Source organism: Phascolarctos cinereus, unplaced genomic scaffold, assembly GCF_003287225.1.
Source record: "Phascolarctos cinereus isolate Bilbo 61053 unplaced genomic scaffold, phaCin_HiC Scaffold_1;HRSCAF=81, whole genome shotgun sequence".
Lineage (NCBI taxonomy): Eukaryota > Metazoa > Chordata > Mammalia > Diprotodontia > Phascolarctidae > Phascolarctos > Phascolarctos cinereus.
The window spans coordinates 176,132,908-176,150,844 of record NW_027555514.1 but is presented as its reverse complement, the minus strand read 5'-3'; the positions used below and the strand labels follow the sequence as shown (position 1 = coordinate 176,150,844).

At 36.4% G+C, this 17,937-nt stretch overlaps 1 protein-coding gene across 1 annotated transcript; it reads left to right on the top strand.

The window, feature by feature from the left end:
- The first annotated feature begins 36 nt into the window (after positions 1 to 36).
- GOLT1B (golgi transport 1B) lies at positions 37 to 16,339 on the top strand. The gene is made up of 5 exons (XM_020994371.2): positions 37 to 200; positions 5,351 to 5,442; positions 7,771 to 7,949; positions 9,743 to 9,824; positions 13,779 to 16,339. The coding sequence occupies exons 1-5, from the start codon at positions 176 to 178 to the stop codon at positions 13,815 to 13,817; spliced, it is 417 nt and encodes a 138-aa protein (XP_020850030.1). The 5' UTR covers positions 37 to 175; the 3' UTR covers positions 13,818 to 16,339.
- Positions 16,340 to 17,937: the final 1,598 nt, after the last annotated feature.

Genomic DNA, 17,937 nt, shown 5'->3' with positions numbered 1-17,937 from the left:
CTCTGTGGGAGCGGGTTCAGCCATCAGGAAGATGTTTTAGAATCGAGGTACCGGCGGCTGCGTGTTTCCGGAAGACGTGGCGGCTGCTGCCAGGGTTGCTTTCCCTTACATCCCCCCGGCACTATTCGCTTTCCCCCAAGTCGCCGCTGCCACCGCCCCTGCCACCACCGCAGCCATGATCTCCTTAACGGACACGCAGAGTAAGCACCACCCCCGGGTCCCCACCTTCCCCTCTCCCTCAGGTGCCGCGCACGCCCCTCCCTCACACCCAAGCTCTGCAGCCCAGCCCCGCCCCGCCTACCCCAGTCAATGAATGAAGCCCCAACTGAGGAGGTCGGGGGAGGCTGGGGACCCGAGGGGCGGGGTGGGTCGCTGATCCCGGGCTGGACCGGGTCCGGACTAGGGCAAGAAGGCGTAAGGGGGCCGGGAAATGAAGTCAACCACCTCCCCTGCCGACTAAGCCCTTAGGGGTCCTCAGCCGCCTTTGTTCTCCCGAAGGCACCTGGAAGAGAAAGTTGGAGGAACTAAGGAAGGCCTCCGGGGTCTTAGGAGGAATTTCAGTGTCAGAGGGACCCGGGGATCCGGCTCAGCACAAACCGTGGACTCCTTTGAGGGTTGCTTTTTTGTTTTTGTTTGAAGGCACTTGTTTTTTATATGTTAGTGATGGTTAAAATGAGCCCTAATAATCAAAGCTTTTAAATGTATTTGCACCTATTTCTCGGTTCTCACCACTACCCCCATGCCTGACCAACGAGACACCTCTGGAGAATACTGAGTGATTTTTTTTTAAATGTTAGCAATACAAGCACTCACCAGTTAAAGTCGTTCAGTCAACCAGTGTTTACTAAGCACCTACTATTATATGTTCGGTTTTGGGCCACAGGTACTGGGGATACAAAGAAAGGCAAACTATTCCTGCTTTCAAAGAACTCACAGTCTAATGAATCTAAAAGCGAGTGTATATTATGGCCGATCGTATGTGTCTGTTTTCATTTCTGGCGTCCACCTGCCGCCAAATTCTCAAGACTTAACCTATAACTACCAAAAGTTATACTTAGTTGACTTTTTTTCATCCACTCAAGTTTTCATTTACATGTCTAGCCTGTTCCATCCTTCATAAGTGCTTTTTGATGATATTGATTCTATTTCCTTGTTTAACTATTTTGTCCCACCATCTTCCTGGGTAAAGTTTCTGTAACCCCTTCTTTGTCAAACAATACTTTACTTTTTTTACTAGTTGAATTTTTTTGTAATTTGTCTTTTGTGCAGACAAATCTTGAACACAAAAACACTTGTACTCTAAATGGAATTGTGTTCATTCTTTCTCAACTACTATTTTAGTTGTCCTGATGTAGCGCTGAAAACTCCAATATTTGTGATTCAGTTCAGTGGTAACAGTGCATTGCAAAAATAAGCACGAGTATATTTACCCCATTAATGAGTGTCATCTGGTTTTTAGAGGCAGTTCACAATTAGTATGGGCTGTTCAGAACTTGTTTTATTTGTGGCAAAATTGCTAGCATTTATATAAAACATTATGGTTTGCAAAGTGCATATATTTTATTTTATTTTTACAGCAGTCCTGTGAAGTAGGTACCAGTATAATCCCCATCTTATAGAAAAGTAAACTGAGAACTTGGGTCTTTCTGTATTCAAGTCCAAGGCTTCATCCACTATGCCACCTAGATGCCTCAAAGACGTACATGATACCTTTCTTCTCTTGCTTGAAATATTAAATGTGAAGATAATTAAGGCTTTTCAAAATTGATGCAGCAGCATTAAGTATGTGGAGTTTTGAACGTTGGGCTTTAGTCTCCATTCTACTCACTAAGAAGCCTCTGTGCCACAGTTTTCTCTGCTCCACACCTGCCTCGAATTTGTGATGAATGATTAGCTAAAATGAATTAACTATTCTATCACTGGCCTTATCCCCTGTATTCATTAAGATCTCCTTACAGTGACTCCTCAGGAAGTTTTGTTTTGGTGTTTTAGGTGCTAACATTGAATTGTATCTAACATGGTTTATAATGTTAGCTGTCTGCAGGTTAGCTGTTGTGATGAAACTTTTGCCTTATGTGTTGCCATTTCAGGAGAAGTAGCATGTTACAATGTAAATCCAAATTCAGTTCAACAAATACTATGTACCTATTTTTATTTAGTGACTATTACAAGGTCCTGTGCTAAGCTGTAGAAATATGGAGACAAAATTGTTCCTTTCCTAGAGGTGCTTAAAATGTGCTTAAAATGTCACACGTACACAAATATATAACTGCAAGGTTACTTCAAGAGGGAGAGAGTGCTAAGAATTTGGAGGATCAGGAAAGATTTTAGATAGGAGATAGGATGCTAGGGACTTTATGAGAAAGGTGAGGGGAACCACATAGGCATAATCACAGAAGTGAGAGATGAAATGCTAACAGCCAGCAAGCTAGTTTGACTGGAACAAGATTATGTAAGTAGAGTAATATGAAACAAGACTGGAAAGTTAATTTGGGAGCCAGATTGAGGTGGGCTTTAAATGCAGACTAAGAATTTTATATTTTATCCTAGAGGCAATAGGGAACCATTGAGCATTTAGGGGTGGGGTAGGTTACATGAGCCTCTGTGTTTTAGTTAATATCAGTTTGGCAGCTCTGTGGAGTTAAAATGGAGATGAGAGATACTAGAGGCAGGAAGAACAAGTTGGGAGGTTATTAGAGTAGTTCAGATGAAAGGTGATGAGGGCCTGAGCTAAGGTGGAGGCTGTGTGAGTTGAGATTAAGGGACAGATGTCAGAGATGTTAAGGATGCATCAGCAAAATTTAGCAGCTGACTAAATATGGGCTATTGAAGAAAAGGGAAAAATCAAGGAATACTCTTAGAGCAATGAACTGTATTTGAGTCCCATCTCAATTACTTACTCCCTTTGTAACCTCAGGCTAGTCACTAATAATATATTATGAGTATAAAAAGCCATGAGTTCTGGGTTAAATTATAAAATTTGTCACTGTCATATCAAACTAGTTAAGGGAAGTCAGCTTTATCTCACATTTACCCACTTTTTTAAAAAAGTTTAAATACATGCCTCTTAACACTGTGAAATTTCATAAATTATATGGGAATATGCTTGTTAATGATTAATACACAGCTCTGAAACAAAAAAAGAATATACAAAAGGAACGTATTGATCTCTTTGTTAGCACTCTTAAAAGAAGCATGAAACTAGTTGGTTTTCATTGGAATTTGAATCTTTATTCTAGTCACTTGTGGTTTTTATTAACTCATTCATTATAAGGGTGCAAAAGGAAATCAGCCTAGCTACAGTGGGAAAGGATTATAATAATAAATATAATAAAATGTAATAATAATAATAATAATATACATTTAATATTTATATAATAAAATATATAATAAAACGGGAATGAATCTCTTTGAAATATTCATACCAAATGAAATTTTTGTCAGACAAAGCTTTTTGGTACCTTTTTTCAAAAAGCTAAGTTTAATAGATGACTCTTCAATTGTATGGATATGTATTTGAAGCAAAAGGTTAAGTACAATTAGAAATTATTGATAGTGTCAGCTTTAAATAGAGTTTCATAGCCTACCAGTTTGCTGCTGTGGTTTTTCCTCATAGGTAGAATAGGGAGTAGCAATACCCTGAAGGCAAAGAAACTAAAAGTTTTGAAGGACTGCAGCTATGAATAGGTCAGAAAGATTAGAATCCTTCAGAAAAAAATGTCAATCTATAAAATCAAGTGTATAGATAAGGGGACTGTAAACTTCAATACTAAACCCTGAAGACCTTTGCAGCTTAGTTTTAAGACTCCTAAAATCCTCAAAAAGGCAACAAGGTGTCAAAGGGGATAGAGTGCTGACCCCTGGAGTCAGAAGGACCAGAGTTCAAATGTGGCCTCAGAGACTTACTAGCTGTGTGACCCTGGGTAAGTCACTTACCCATCTTTACCTCAGTTTTCTCATCTGTAAAATGAGCTGGAGAAGGAAATGGCAACCACTCCAGTATCTTTGCCAAGAAAATCCCAAATAGGGTCACAAAGAGATGGATACAACTGAAATGACTCAACAACAAAACCTCAAAAGCTTATGTAGATGAGCATATTAATAAGTGTAAAGGTAACGTCTATAAATTCACAGATCATAAATCTGTAACAAGTCATTAAAAAGTTTTTCTAAAAATGTTCAGGCTTTCTATGGGAAGTAATAGATTTAGAGTTTTAAGGTACATTAGAAGCCATTTACTATAGGTTCTTAATTGTACAGATAAGGAAACAAGCCCAAAGAGATTAAGTGGTCAGACAAGTAATTTTCTAATTTTCAAAATGTAGAATCGACAACTATCATTTTTCTCACAAATTGTTGAGTCAAACAGCACAAATGCACTTAACCAACTATATCTAGCTGGCCCTAGTCTATGCTTACAATCCCAGCCAACCATTTACCCTCACCGTCTTTTCCCTATTTTACCTGCTACCCACCACTTTCTTAGGACCTCCTGAGACCAAAGTCCCTACCGTCTTCTCATTTCTTGCTTCTGAAACAGAAATCTAATGATTGGCTACCATTGCTTCCAGAAAGGACATGTCAATTGACTCTCTTATTGCTCCATGTATTTTCCCTGTGACTTCCTAAACACACACTTCCTTGGCCATGATTCCTTTATCTCCCTCTACTAGAATCTAAGTTCCATGAAGGCAAGTACTATCTTGCTTTTTTTTTTAATTTGTATCCTAGTGTTTTAGCATATATATATAAAGCACTTAATAAAAGCCTTCCATTCATTCATTGGTGCCTCTCTTTTAGAGAAATGAATATTGGGCTAAGTAGAGTGACCCTGGATAGCATTTATGTACTTGTAGAATACAAGAGTGGGCATAAATTTGAAAAGTGAGGAGATATACATACATATATATATAATACATACACACATACATATATACACATACATACCTTATGATTGTTTTATAAAACATTATTGAATTGGATACAAGACAAAAGGAGAACAGTTAAAGATCATAAAATTGTCAAATGCCTATTGTCAAATGCCGAAGAAAGTTGACGTAAAGTTTGGAACCAATGGCTTAAATAACCATAATTTTCATCTCTTCACACTGTGCTTCCTGTGTCCTAAGAAGCACTATCTCATTTAAGAATGAGAAATTTCCATTCAAATATTATGTTTTTAAGGAATTAACTGGTGTTAACTTATACCATTGTTTTGTTACTTCATTTAGAAAGCTATTCTATAATGTTTAAGAGCTTGTTCCCTAGTGTAACAACCAAGGAAAAACACCAGTTTTAGAAATCAAGACTTTTATTCTTTGTTACCTTAACCCTATAATTTTTATTACAGAAATTGGAATGGGATTAACAGGATTTGGCGTATTTTTCCTATTTTTTGGAATGATTCTCTTTTTCGACAAAGCACTACTGGCTATTGGAAATGTGAGTTTTTAAAATATATTTTAACTAATATATTTTAACTAAATTCATAAATAACTTTTATAGCATATGTAATGTAATTATTTGGGGAAAGAATTCACTCTTATTAGTTTGTTTTTTTAAATTGTAGATTTAGGTTTAATTCACTCTGTTCTTGATCAGAAATAAGGTTCATCAGTTTTAATTATTAATGTGAAAGGCAATGAGATCATCTAGGTCCAGAACTATCTATGATTTAAAATGTTTAAACAGTGGCTAAATGATGACTAAAGAGATAGCCAGCTGATTATATTAACTTGTCTACCTGAAAGCAAGAATATTTGACCTCTGAATGTCCTAAATTTCAGTGATTCTTTTAAATTGTTTTGATCTCAGTCTTCCAATAAGCATTTCACATTTGCTACTCTGGTATAAGATAAACATGGTGCTTAAGTTTTTCAGTACTCCTACAACAGTATTTCTAGAGTATATAGCTTATACTAACTAAACATTTATGCTGTCATTTGGATGGAGTGGAAGAAACCCAAAAGGACAAATTCCTGATAACTATTCATTATAAAGAGGTGAGGGGGAAAGTAATAGAAAGCCACTAGCACCCTAACAATTTTAAATTAAACCCATGGAAGATCCATGTTGAGTCAGAGAAAGGAAAAGGTAAAAGACAAAGTAGATCAAAATTGCTGTATGTTGTTTTGTTTTTTTTTAATTAGGAGTTGTTCACAGGATTAGTGGTATTGGTATAATGTTTGAATAATGGTGAGAGTCATGATGTTTAATATATATTTTTATAAACTTTTCCCGAAAGAAACTCACTTTTTGGCAATTAATATAAGTTAAAATGTAGGTAAAATAGTAAGAAAAGTGCTTTAGAAAACTTGTCTATTTCAAGTTTCTGACAGATAATTATGGGCTGGAAAGGTGAAAAGCCAATTATATTTAAGTGCTTATGCCCTCTACCATTTGTCTTTTTCTTTGACTACATACTCTTTAACATGTACAGGAAAGGGTGTGCAGCTAATTAGCTTCTGCTGCCACCATGTTCTTTGGATTTAACAAACCTTAAAGTGCCATATACGTTACTTATTATCTATAATTCTCTTTATGGAACGGAGCTTGGGAGCCACTTATTTCAAACCATACCTGAAAAATAATTTCATCTTCAGCACACCTGCCATGGGTCCAGCAACCCACCACCTCAGCCTGTTACACTTTTGAATAGTTGTGTTCATTAAGACATTTGTTCTCATAGCAAGTCTAAATATACCTCTTCAGAACTTCCAACCATTGATCCTAGTTCTGCCCTTGATAGACAAAACAATTCTCCCTTTTCAAAGTGAAGCCCTTCATATATTTGACAAGAACTAGTCTCCCTTCTCTCCCCATGTCATTTCTGTGTAAGCTAAACATCTTCAGATTTTCAGCAGGTCAATGTTAAGTCCCTTCACCATCCTGGTGATCCTCCCTTGGATATTTTCCTACTTACCAGTGTCGTTCCTCGACTGGGATGCCCAGAACCGATCACAGCAATCAGAAAACCTGGGATCAAATCTCTGCTTTGCTGTTTACTACCTACATGACCTTGGGCAAATCATTTAAATTCTCTATTCCTTAGTTTTCTCTTGAAGGAGGTGAACTAGATGATCTCTGAGGCCACTATGCACACAGTGAATATAATGCTCCAGATATCGTCTGACTAGTGCAGAGTACAGCAGTGCTCTCACCTCCTTATGCTTGGAATCTATGTATCCATTAATGAAACCCAGTATCTCATTAGATTTTTGGCTGCCTATCACACCTTTTGCTCATGATACTCCATCTTCTGACTGTACATTTTCACTGACTATGCCCCATTCCTGGAATTCTCACCCTCCTCATTTCTGACCACTGACTTCCCTAGCATTCTTCAAATCCCATCTAAAAATCTCATCTTCTACAAAAACTCTTTCTGAATCTCTTTATGCCCGTTCCTTCCCTACGTTGATTATCTTCAGTTGATTCTGTCTATGTCTTGCTTGCACATGGTTGTTTGCATGTTGTCTCCCCTATTAGACTATGAGCTCTTTTGAGAGCAGGGGCTTTGTATCCCTGGCACTTAGCACAGTGCCTGGCACAAGAGCAGATGTTTAACAAATGCTTCTTGACTTGACGACTTTTCATAGTCATCATATTAACCATATTAACCTCTCACATCCAGAGGAGGCCCAGTAGCTTCCTCCTAAAATCAAGGGATTATCTTAAAGATTCTACTTCCATAAGTCTACTTTTTTAATTTTTACGTGTTCTAGTTAAATACCTTTCTTTATTTTGAGGTGAATTTTCTTTGTCTTCCAGGTATTATTTGTAGCTGGATTGGCTTTTGTAATTGGTTTGGAAAGAACGTTTAGATTCTTCTTCCAGAAACACAAAGTTAAAGCTACAGGATTTTTCCTGGGTGGTGTATTTGTAGTTCTGATTGGTTGGCCTTTGATAGGCATGATCCTTGAAATTTATGGATTCTTTCTTCTATTCAGGTAAGATAATCACCTAAATAGCAGTTTGGTTTGGCTTTTATAGTTGAGGAATCTTTTGTTTCCGTTTCCACATTCAGTCAAATTTAAAACTTCTAAGGGCAGCTAGGTGGCGCAGTGGATACAGCACCGGCCCTGAAGTTAGGAGGACCTGAGTTCAAATATGGCCTCAGACTAAACACTTGACACTTACTAGCTGTGTGACCCTGGACAAGTCACTTAACCCCAATTGCCTAAAAATTTAAAAAAAAAATAAAAAATTTAAAACTTTTATCAAACTATCAAATACCAAATGTGCTAATCAGATAAGGTGAAGATATATGGGTAATGAGTAATCTCACCAAATTATTTATAATACAGTCAAAAATCTTTTTAAATGTGCCCCATTTTTCTTTATTAGATTAAAGAATCTTATGTCTTAATTTCGTATTTTTTCAATTTAAAGAGCATGTTTTATACATGGATAGCATTTTATTTTTCAGTATAATCATGTTTAATAATTACTGCTACTTTATAATAAAACTACAGTTTTGGTAACAGACATTATTTTGAAATTCTGTATCAAAACCATCATGAAAGATTTTAATCGGGCAGGTAGTAGAGCACCGGCCTTGTACTCAGGAGGATTTGAATTCAAATGTGGCCTCCGACACTTGACACTTATTAGCTGTGTAATGCTTGGCAAGTCACTTAACCCCAGTTGCCTTGCAAGCAAAAAAAAAAATTAATTAGGCAGTATTTTGTAAGTGCCACTGATGCTATGAATAAGCTATAGTGTCAGTTTGTAAAAGGTCTCACTTAAGCAGAACTGAGCACTTGCAACCATGGTTATAGCAGGATTGAAAGTCCCAGATGCTTTGGTTTGTTACAGAAAATATATTGTCTTTTTTAGCTGGATTGAAGATAATACAATTTTAAAAAAATACTTTTTCCCTTATTAAAAACCTTAGAGGTATTGGATTCTACCAATATTTTGTTTCAAAAGTTCTCAAGCCTTTTAGATGTTCTACCAATTGTACTTCTTTAGTTTGTGGCATAGCACTGAAGACTTGGAGCATTTACTTGACTGTTTGCATTAGTAAGTAGTGGAATTTGAAATAAGATTTTTTTATTTGAAAGAAACTACTTAAAACTTAGAATCTAGAAAAGATCTTGCTGAATTTAACGCTTTGGGGGAAAGATTGTGATTTTATTTTGTGTTTGAATATATATTTTTCAGAGCATGAATAGCTTCTAAAATAAAACTTTAAAATTACTACATAACTCTTCTACTCATTTAGTAATAACTGCCTTGAGAATATTTAATTTCCAAAAACTTCAAGTTAACTACTTTTTCCCTTAGATCTAAAATTGAATTCTATTCACTCTAGTATTTGCATCCTTGTCTGACTAATTTTAAGACATAGCTGAACCTTGAAAATCTTGTTAGCTGTACTTTGTGTAGAAAGGTAATGTCTTGGATCCACCATCTAGGCCATCCCCTATGAATTCAAACTGCATCTCACCAACAGCATATATTTTTCCTAGACAACTGGCCAGAGCTTGAATTCTAATTTGCAGCGACAGAAAGAAAGTCCAGTTAGCCTACATGTATTCTTGATCCATGGCTCTAGCCTCGTTATATTACTGCCTTCTCACTTTTTCATTATTTTCTTTTTTTTTCCATCAAAATGCCAGTAATTCTTAACTTCAGGTTAAAATAGATAATATTGAATACTTTTGCACTTATTTTAAATTGTAAAGTTTTAAATATTTGGTGTTCTGAATGTTAATTTGTCATTATCATTCATTTTTAGGGGATTCTTTCCTGTGGTGGTTGGCTTTATTAGAAGAGTGCCTGTCCTTGGATCCCTCTTGAATTTACCTGGAATAAGATCAGTATGTTATCATTTATTTATCATTATACCTTTTTAAAAGTAAAAAGAAGTTCATTATTTTTCAAAAGTATAATTATTTATTAGTAATGAAAAAGCAAGTATGTATATGAACATGGCTGTGGCAATAAGTAATTTAGTCATTTTTGGTGTAGTTTTTGCATCTTTTAGTTTATAATACCTTTTAACATAATCAGCAAAAAAACTAGTAAAATGTGAAATTTTGATACTGGGTTTCACTGCATCCGTTTTTCCTATTGTTCTCAAAATTCTCTCTGTGTTTTTATTTCTGGGTCACCTTTGCATTAGAGAGTTTAAAGCACCATACAATTAACTTTTACATATGAGCTATAATTTTTTAAACTAGATGAGGGAAGATTGTGCCTAAGGAAGAGTGATCAGTGCCACTGTTAGCTGACAACAGGCCATCACATTATACAATCTAAATTGCTTTTGTAATGAAATCATAGACCCAGCATTGGAAGGGAATTGAAGTTCCATTTCATCTGACCCCCCCTTCCTTCAACAAATTTACATCTCACCTCCACACCTCCGGGGGTTGGGAACATATTACCTCCTGAGGCAGCCCTTTCAAAGAGTAACTCTCATCTGTCCTGCTCCCCCTTAGCAACAAAGAATAATTCAAAAAGTCCCTATTACTGCTTTCAAGCATTTTCTCCTTCAGTGATACTATTAACCATTATGGTTTTAAGACCACTCAGTGGGAAGCAGCATGGTATCTCTGCCACTAGCTAGCTAGGTAACCTTGGACAAGTCACTTCACCTCAATGAGAAGCAGTTTCCTCATTGAGAAAGTAAAAGGTTTTAGAAAAAATGATCTTTAAGGTCCCTTCCTGCTCTAATTAATTTCTGCAAGCATTAAGTGTCTATTCTGTGCCACCTCTGGGGATACAAAGAGGCCCTGTTTTCTGTAAGCTTGTGATTTAATGGAAGAATGAATCACACAAATTAATTATAACTTTACTCTCCTTTCCTGAACCTGTTGTTTCATTGGTCTCTTAGTAAAGAGACTTCCTCTGCAAATGTGGATGGGTTTTTTGTTCTGATATTTACAGAGAGTCTTAGAGAATGGACTGGAGCAAGGAAGGGTTAATTTACTTGCCCCCTAGTCACTCAGCCAGGATATTTCCAAAGTGATTGTGGAGCCCAGATGTCCTTTATCCCAAAGAAGGCAAAAGGCAGTATGATGCCACCTCTTCCGAAATAGGTAGAAGTCTTAGTAGCCCGACAAGTTCAAGAAGAGGAGAATCATATCTAGCTAGGAGTTATCAGAGAAGGCTTTGTTGGAAGAGGTGTCATCTTAGTTGGGCCTTGAAGTTAGGGTGAGAGGCAGGTTTTGGAGTTAAGATAAATCCAGATTTAGGTATATTAAGTGGAAAGTGTCAGTGAGACTTACACAGAGAGAGCTTTCCAGAAGGTATATGACAATATAAGACTGCATCTCAGGGCAGAGGCTGAGGTTAGAAATGCAAATTTCAGTGGCATCTACATAGAGATGATCATTGAAACTGGTAAGTCAGCAAACATTTATAACTTTCTGTAATGTGCCAGGCACTGTGCTAAGTGCTGGGAATACAAAGAAAGTTTTTAAATGGAGGCTGTGCCCTAAAGGAGCTCACATTCTAAAAGGGAAACTATGTGCAATTAGCTAAGTAGAAAGTATTCCTAGAGGCCAAACCCTGGACTTCAGAGGACAGGAGGTGGGTAGTGGAATGGAGAGACTGGGAAAGCCCTCCCCAAGGAAGGGGAATTTGAACTGAGTCTTAGATGAAACCCAGGAAGCCAAACTACTAGAGTAGATGAACTTACCAAGGCAAAGATTTTAATAAGAGCCAAAAAAAGATGGTACAGGACAGAAATGTGAAGAATACCCTCACTTAATAAGAGCTAAAATTTATATGGCACTTTCAGGTTTGCAAAACATTGTGCATGTGATCTCATTTGATCTTCATAGCAACTTTGTGAGACAGGAATTTTTATTATCTGAAATCTACAGATAAGAAAACAGGCTGGGAAAGGTTTAAGTGACTTACCCAAGGTCACACAGCTGCTAAGTGTCTGAAACAGGATTTGAACTCAGGCCTTCTTTACTCTGAGTCCAGTACTCTTACTTAGTACTACCAAGCTGCCTCAAAAGAAGTGTGTGAGACTGTGCCTACAAGTTCTTGCATCTTAAAATAGGCAAGATAAACTAGAATTCAACAGTATGGCTCTTCTTGTCTTGTCTCTAGTCTTGGCCCAGGTCAGAGGTACCTAGGCAGTTCCCTTTCTTGAGGCCTCTTTCATCAGCATTAGCTCTAATTGCTCACCACCTAACCAGCTGAGTCAGGCTTGTCCCAAAAGCAGTCAGTATAAGCCTCTAGGCTCAACCTACCCCATTTCAGTCTCCAGAACTATTTTTAAAGCCACAGCCAGGATGGTCTTGGGCTGGGCTGGAATTTGGGGGCTTATATTTCTATAAGTAGATGGTCACTTCTACTTGAATCCAGGTCAGAATTCTAATTAAGACATAGATCTGTGAAGCAGCTTTCAAATTATTCACCTCAGTCCCTGATTTTCTTGTCATGCAATCACAGGGGTTTGAACCCCTCATTTTACAGATGAGGAAACTGAGGCCCAAAGACGTAAAGTGATTTACCCTAAATTACACAGTTTAAGTAGGAGAATTAGGAACTTGAACCCAGGGCTTTTGACTTCCACATCAGCACTCTTTCCACTGTAATATGCCTATCAGATGTTTAATTTAGGCAGTCAGCATCCAAACACATACTATTGCCAGCATTATACAAACTCAGGACCATTGTCTTTTAATTTTACCACAATTTTACTTCAGGATATTTTGTAAAAACCATAGTTGTCTTCATACCTTTGCTATAGGAATTCTGTAGTGTTAGTATGCCTAGAAGTGTAATTGCTCTGGTCCTGTACTTTCATTAACGTAAGGAACTTCCAGTGAGGAAACTCCCTCTACCAACGGCATTCAGTCGTTGAGAAGTTAAATAAGGGGTAAGTGAGTTACCCAGTGTCACATGGCCAGTGTGTGTCAGAGGCAGGATTTGTTGAACCCAGGTCTTCCTTACTCCAAGGCCAACTCTGTTCATTCCACAGTATATATTTAATTCCTGTTATCACTGCATTGTGTTATTTGTTGAAGTGAAAATCTTAGTGAATTAGTTGATAAGCCTTTTTAGTATTGTAACATTTGCATTACTTAAACTCCTACATTAATTAGTGTTCTAATGTAGGAGCTTACTGTCTGAATACCCATTCTAGGGTATTGAAGAAAAGTAAACTGCTTTGTATATTTAGTTGTAAATATGTGTATAAAAATTAAATGCAGATTTTTATCATATAAACCTATAACTTTTGCTTGCATCATAAAGTTTGTTTTTCAATCTGTTGTCAAACATTCTGAGACTAAGGTCTAGAAACCACAATTTTAATTTAATTAAAATTTTAATCAGTAGTTGATTTTCACTATTGATTGATCTTAATGGAGTTAAATCTGTTTGTTCAAAGACTACATAGGCTCAGAAGAGAATCCACACTAATGGTCAGTTGAAGCATCTTACTGGGTTTATTAATGCATGAACGGCTCATATTTTAGCTTTTCTCTTTTTTTTCCTTTTTTGTTTAAGCTAATAGCGATACCTTCATTTTTCACATTTATTTATCCATTGTATTGCATTTTCATGTTGCACCTTCAAATTTCAACGCAGAACATGTCATGCAAAAACAGTATTGTAAGAAATTTATTTTGCAACCTTTAAAAATGTCAGAAGACTTCAGTGAATATTATTTAATCAGTTATTATTAGTCATATCTTGGATTTCTTCAAGTATCTTTCTGAGTTTGTGTTTTGAATAAATACATGTAAACTGTAAAGTTTATGGAAAGTATATGCCTTTAACTGCCTTATTTGTCTTCTTCCCTACAGCTTGTCGATAAAGTTGGAGAAAGCAACAATATGGTATAACAGCAAGTGGACTAAAGATTACATTAAAATTGCATTATTTACAAAAGCCCCTTTGAAGAATATTCAGCACAAAATTAAATTACACAAAACAGCTTATAACATCTTTTACATAAGTTTATAACGTGTAGTCTTCGAAGTACCAACAGTAATTAGCAATGAAGCAATGAAAAGGTGCTTGATTCCAAGACAAGTGATTAAGAATTCAGCAAGTGAACTGAAGAAGGGGAATGCCGTGTTACAATCTATATCGAAACTGTTGAAAGTTATTTTTATTGTTTTTTTCACAATGTGCTAAACACAGCCATCCCTATAGAACTGTGGTGCCTGATTTCTGTCTCCTTATTTTGAAGGTACAGGAGAGCCACCAGGCATTTGGGTTTTTTTTTTTAAGAAATGCTCATTGCAATGGCAAAAATGTTACCTGTTGTTTAACAAGAGTTGTAGCTCCAAAAGTGTTGCATGAGTTAGGATGGATTATGTCATTTTAATGTATTAAAAACAAAGGAAAATCCAAACACATTTGTTGTATGAATCAAGCTTTTTTTTGTTTGTAAATACATAGTTTAAATAAACTTTTGCTGTTCTTAGGAATCAAAGCCAGATGTAAATGCTAACTGGATTTACCTTCTGTGCTGGAATATGCAAAGGTCATTCTTTTTTAACTTGGATCCTAAATTATAGGTGACTAAAGCTCTCTTTGGTCAGTAGAATACCTTGGATATACACTCCACGCCTTGGGGGATTTCATCTCCAAGATACCTGCATGTATAATTACATGTGAGCATAAAAAGAAGTACCCTTTGTACCCTTTGTCCCGCTAAGTAACCTTTTACATATCCTGTCTCATGGAATAGTCTTTTATTTAAGATACTTAATGATGCTAACTTGTATTTTTCCTATTCAAACATAGCTTGTTTTTGAAAAGTCTGTCTGGCATGATGATAGTTTCTTTGGGGAGAGAGGAAAAACTCTACAAGTTTCAGATCTTATTTTGCTAATGTTCATAAAGAAAAACACCCTAAAGAGTTAACTGTTGTTTACCTTGGGACATGTGAAGTGTTGAAAAGTTGAAACTTTTGATTGTATCTTAAAGGGCTATTCATATAAACTGAAAAGTTGGTTTTCTTATTTAAAAATGTCTTTTGTTTGATATGAAGATTTTCCACAAAGAGTTGCCTAAAAAAACTGAGTGATGATATAAGCAAATTATTTTAGGCTATTTAGTGGCTAGATTCTTTCAAAGGTGAGGAAGTTAAGAAAAATGTGTTCTGTTTTGTTATAACCAGTGGTGTTATAACCAGTGTTATAACCAGTGGCAAGTGGTATGACATTCATTTTTTTCTTGATAGGCTTCCCCAGTTGGCATACTTTTTTCAAGGATGTAGAAACATTTGAAACACATTTTTTATCAACCACATTACAGCTTGTTTTACCACTTATGATACATTCATTTTTCTTTTTTTTTTTAACATTTTGCAATGCTTCTTGATCCAAAAAAAATCATAATTGTAGAAATTTGATTTGCGTTTTTAAAACATTCTGCTACTTCTCAAGTTTATTCTGTTGAAAGAGTCTATAGTGAGAAAAAGAGAGGAAAAGTTCCCAACCTCATCCAAAACAGAAGCAAAAGACTTAAATATACAGTGAAATGGTTCAGTGTTGTGGATTCAATGCAAAGGCATTTGACGCATGACAAAACTCATGCAGCGGGTAAGACATTTTAAAATGGAGACTCCTACCTCAACAGCTGTCGGAATCTTAAGAGACTTGGTGTTTTATGTCTGTGTGATGTTCAAATAGTCTCATCCGTTGAAGAATGTAAAAAAAACATACTTTGGGCTTTGAATGTTCTAGGCCTTTGTTCTACCTATTTTTGACAGGTGATCATTATTTACAGTAGATTATGAAATCTGCCTTTTTTAAAAGCAAGAATAAAATCTACTTAAATGAATAGCTGCATTGCAATTGGACCTTTGTAGATGTGAATTTCTATCAAATTATTCCTTGCACTGTGATAAACTCTCTTTTCCCAAGAACATTCTTTTAGCAAATAATTTGGGTAGAAATTTGAAAGAGATCTAACAGTGATCCCTCAGTCAATGAAATTGAGAGGTGGTGCAATTTTCATTTTAAGTGAGCCCACTGTTACGATCAGTCTTAATTTCTGAACTGCTTGGAAGCATTGTATATTTTATAAATGTACTGGTCTTCTGACAGAAAGCACTGTAAATACCACTGTCTCTTTCTTAAATTAGCTTTCTGTCTTTGCCACTAAAGTGTAATTTGATTTTCAGAGAGGTGGAGGAAAAGGTCAAATGCTACCTAGCCTTAAGTGTTTCTGTCATTGCTCAAGTGTATTTTCTGTAACAGAAACATAATTGGAATGTTTTTCTTTCCCCTAATAAATTGTAACTCTTAAAATATTGCTGCTTTAAAAAGTCTCACAGATTATGTGATATAAGCAATTGAATAATGTAAATACACTTGTCTTACCTCTCAATAAAAAGGTACTTTTATATTAAGTGGTGGTCAAGTGTATCTTTATTCTAAAATTCAAAATACAAACTAAAGGCAGACAGACATGATAAAGTAAACCACCTCACTTTTTTAATGCACTTTATAATGTGCTTTTTATGTTATCATACACTTAGTACCTCTATAAAATACTTGGTATAATTCATTTACCAAATCACAGTATTCATGTAAAGTAACTGTATTTTAAAAACGTGAGTTTTGTGAACAAAGCACTTATATCCCAAGCATAATTTACTTGATTTAGATCATCTGGCTTCGGGAAAGAGCTTCAAAGATTGGCAACCTTCACTGAACTTTGTAACTTGCCTCTACATTCTCAACCCTGTGTATACAAAGTCATCCACAGTTGAGGTGCATCACAGTCAGGTACATAAGTAGCTGTAGTCTAGATATTTTAATTTCCCTTTCATTTCAGGTAGCTGTTCTTGGCTAAACAATTTTCCCTCAGTCTTGTAACTGGTATATGTATTTAAGGGATTTTTGCAGGGTGAAAAATGATACTTCACCTAAAATTATAGTAATTTTCCAATATGTAGTATTAGTATTAACTATGCTTTCTGAGAGCTAGATGAATTTATTTACAGGTAAGGGTGTAGTAATCTGAGATTGCTACTACTCTAACTGTTGACAAATCACCTCACCTACCTGGGCCTCAGTTTTTCCAGTTACCAAATAAAAAGTTTGAATGAATTATCTCTAGGATCTATTAGACCCTACTTGGTGCATTATGCTGCATGCAGGAGTTTACTGTATATTTGCAGCTACTGAGGGCAATCATCACAGTTGTCAGTAGTTACTACAAACAGTTGCAAAACAGATGAAGGACGAATTCAGGAACTATGTAGGGGGGTTAGAGGTGCCCTTTTTTTTTTTAATTTGGCCAGTATCTTGTGTGTCTGCTGCAGTCCACCTCATAAAGCAAGATGCTATTGATGAATTACAAGTTTCTGCTTGTAGGAATGAGGCTAAATGATGAATCACTTCGGTTACACGCTCATGATCATGAACTCTGATCCTTATCTGATCTCAGTCTCTTGTCATTCCACCTCTTGCCCTGTCTTGTAATCCCAAACGTTCTTTGTCCTCACTGTGATCTCCAATCCCCTGAACTTTCAGTTCTTTTCCAGGCCATCACTGTTGTACTGACTGCACTCTTCTTCTCCATCTTAACTCCTTGGTAAAGTAATTCAACTCTACAATATCCTCCTCCCAAGGCCCTTGCCTCCTTCTTGTCTTGCTGATCTTTCCTGGCCAAGCCTCAACCTTGGATTACTTCCACTATCTGTTTGCCCTCCCACTTACGCGCCGCTGAACAAAACCGGAGAGGATCACTGAACTGTGCTGACAAGTCCACTACAAATTTGTTGCATTATTTCCACTGGGTCCTTATTGTAGCAAGGCAATCCTCCCTACTTAACCTACTATCCCATTCTCCATTATGGCTTTTCAAATGTTTTTATCCTTCCTCAAATTAAACTTGCCATAGCGTCCCTCCCTGCACCCTTTCAGCTGAGAATTTTGCCTCATATTTCACTGGAAAAACTAATGCTATTTGCCAAAAGCTCCCTCTTCTCCCCTCCTCCTC

Excerpts from the sequence above, each read along its gene's own strand:
- GOLT1B (XM_020994371.2), top strand. The coding sequence starts at position 176 with ATGATCTCCTTAACGGACACGCAGA. Across the intron at positions 201-5,350 it reads CTCCTTAACGGACACGCAGA|AAATTGGAATGGGATTAACA; the intron begins GTAAGCACCACC and ends TTTTTATTACAG. Across the intron at positions 5,443-7,770 it reads CACTACTGGCTATTGGAAAT|GTATTATTTGTAGCTGGATT; the intron begins GTGAGTTTTTAA and ends TTTGTCTTCCAG.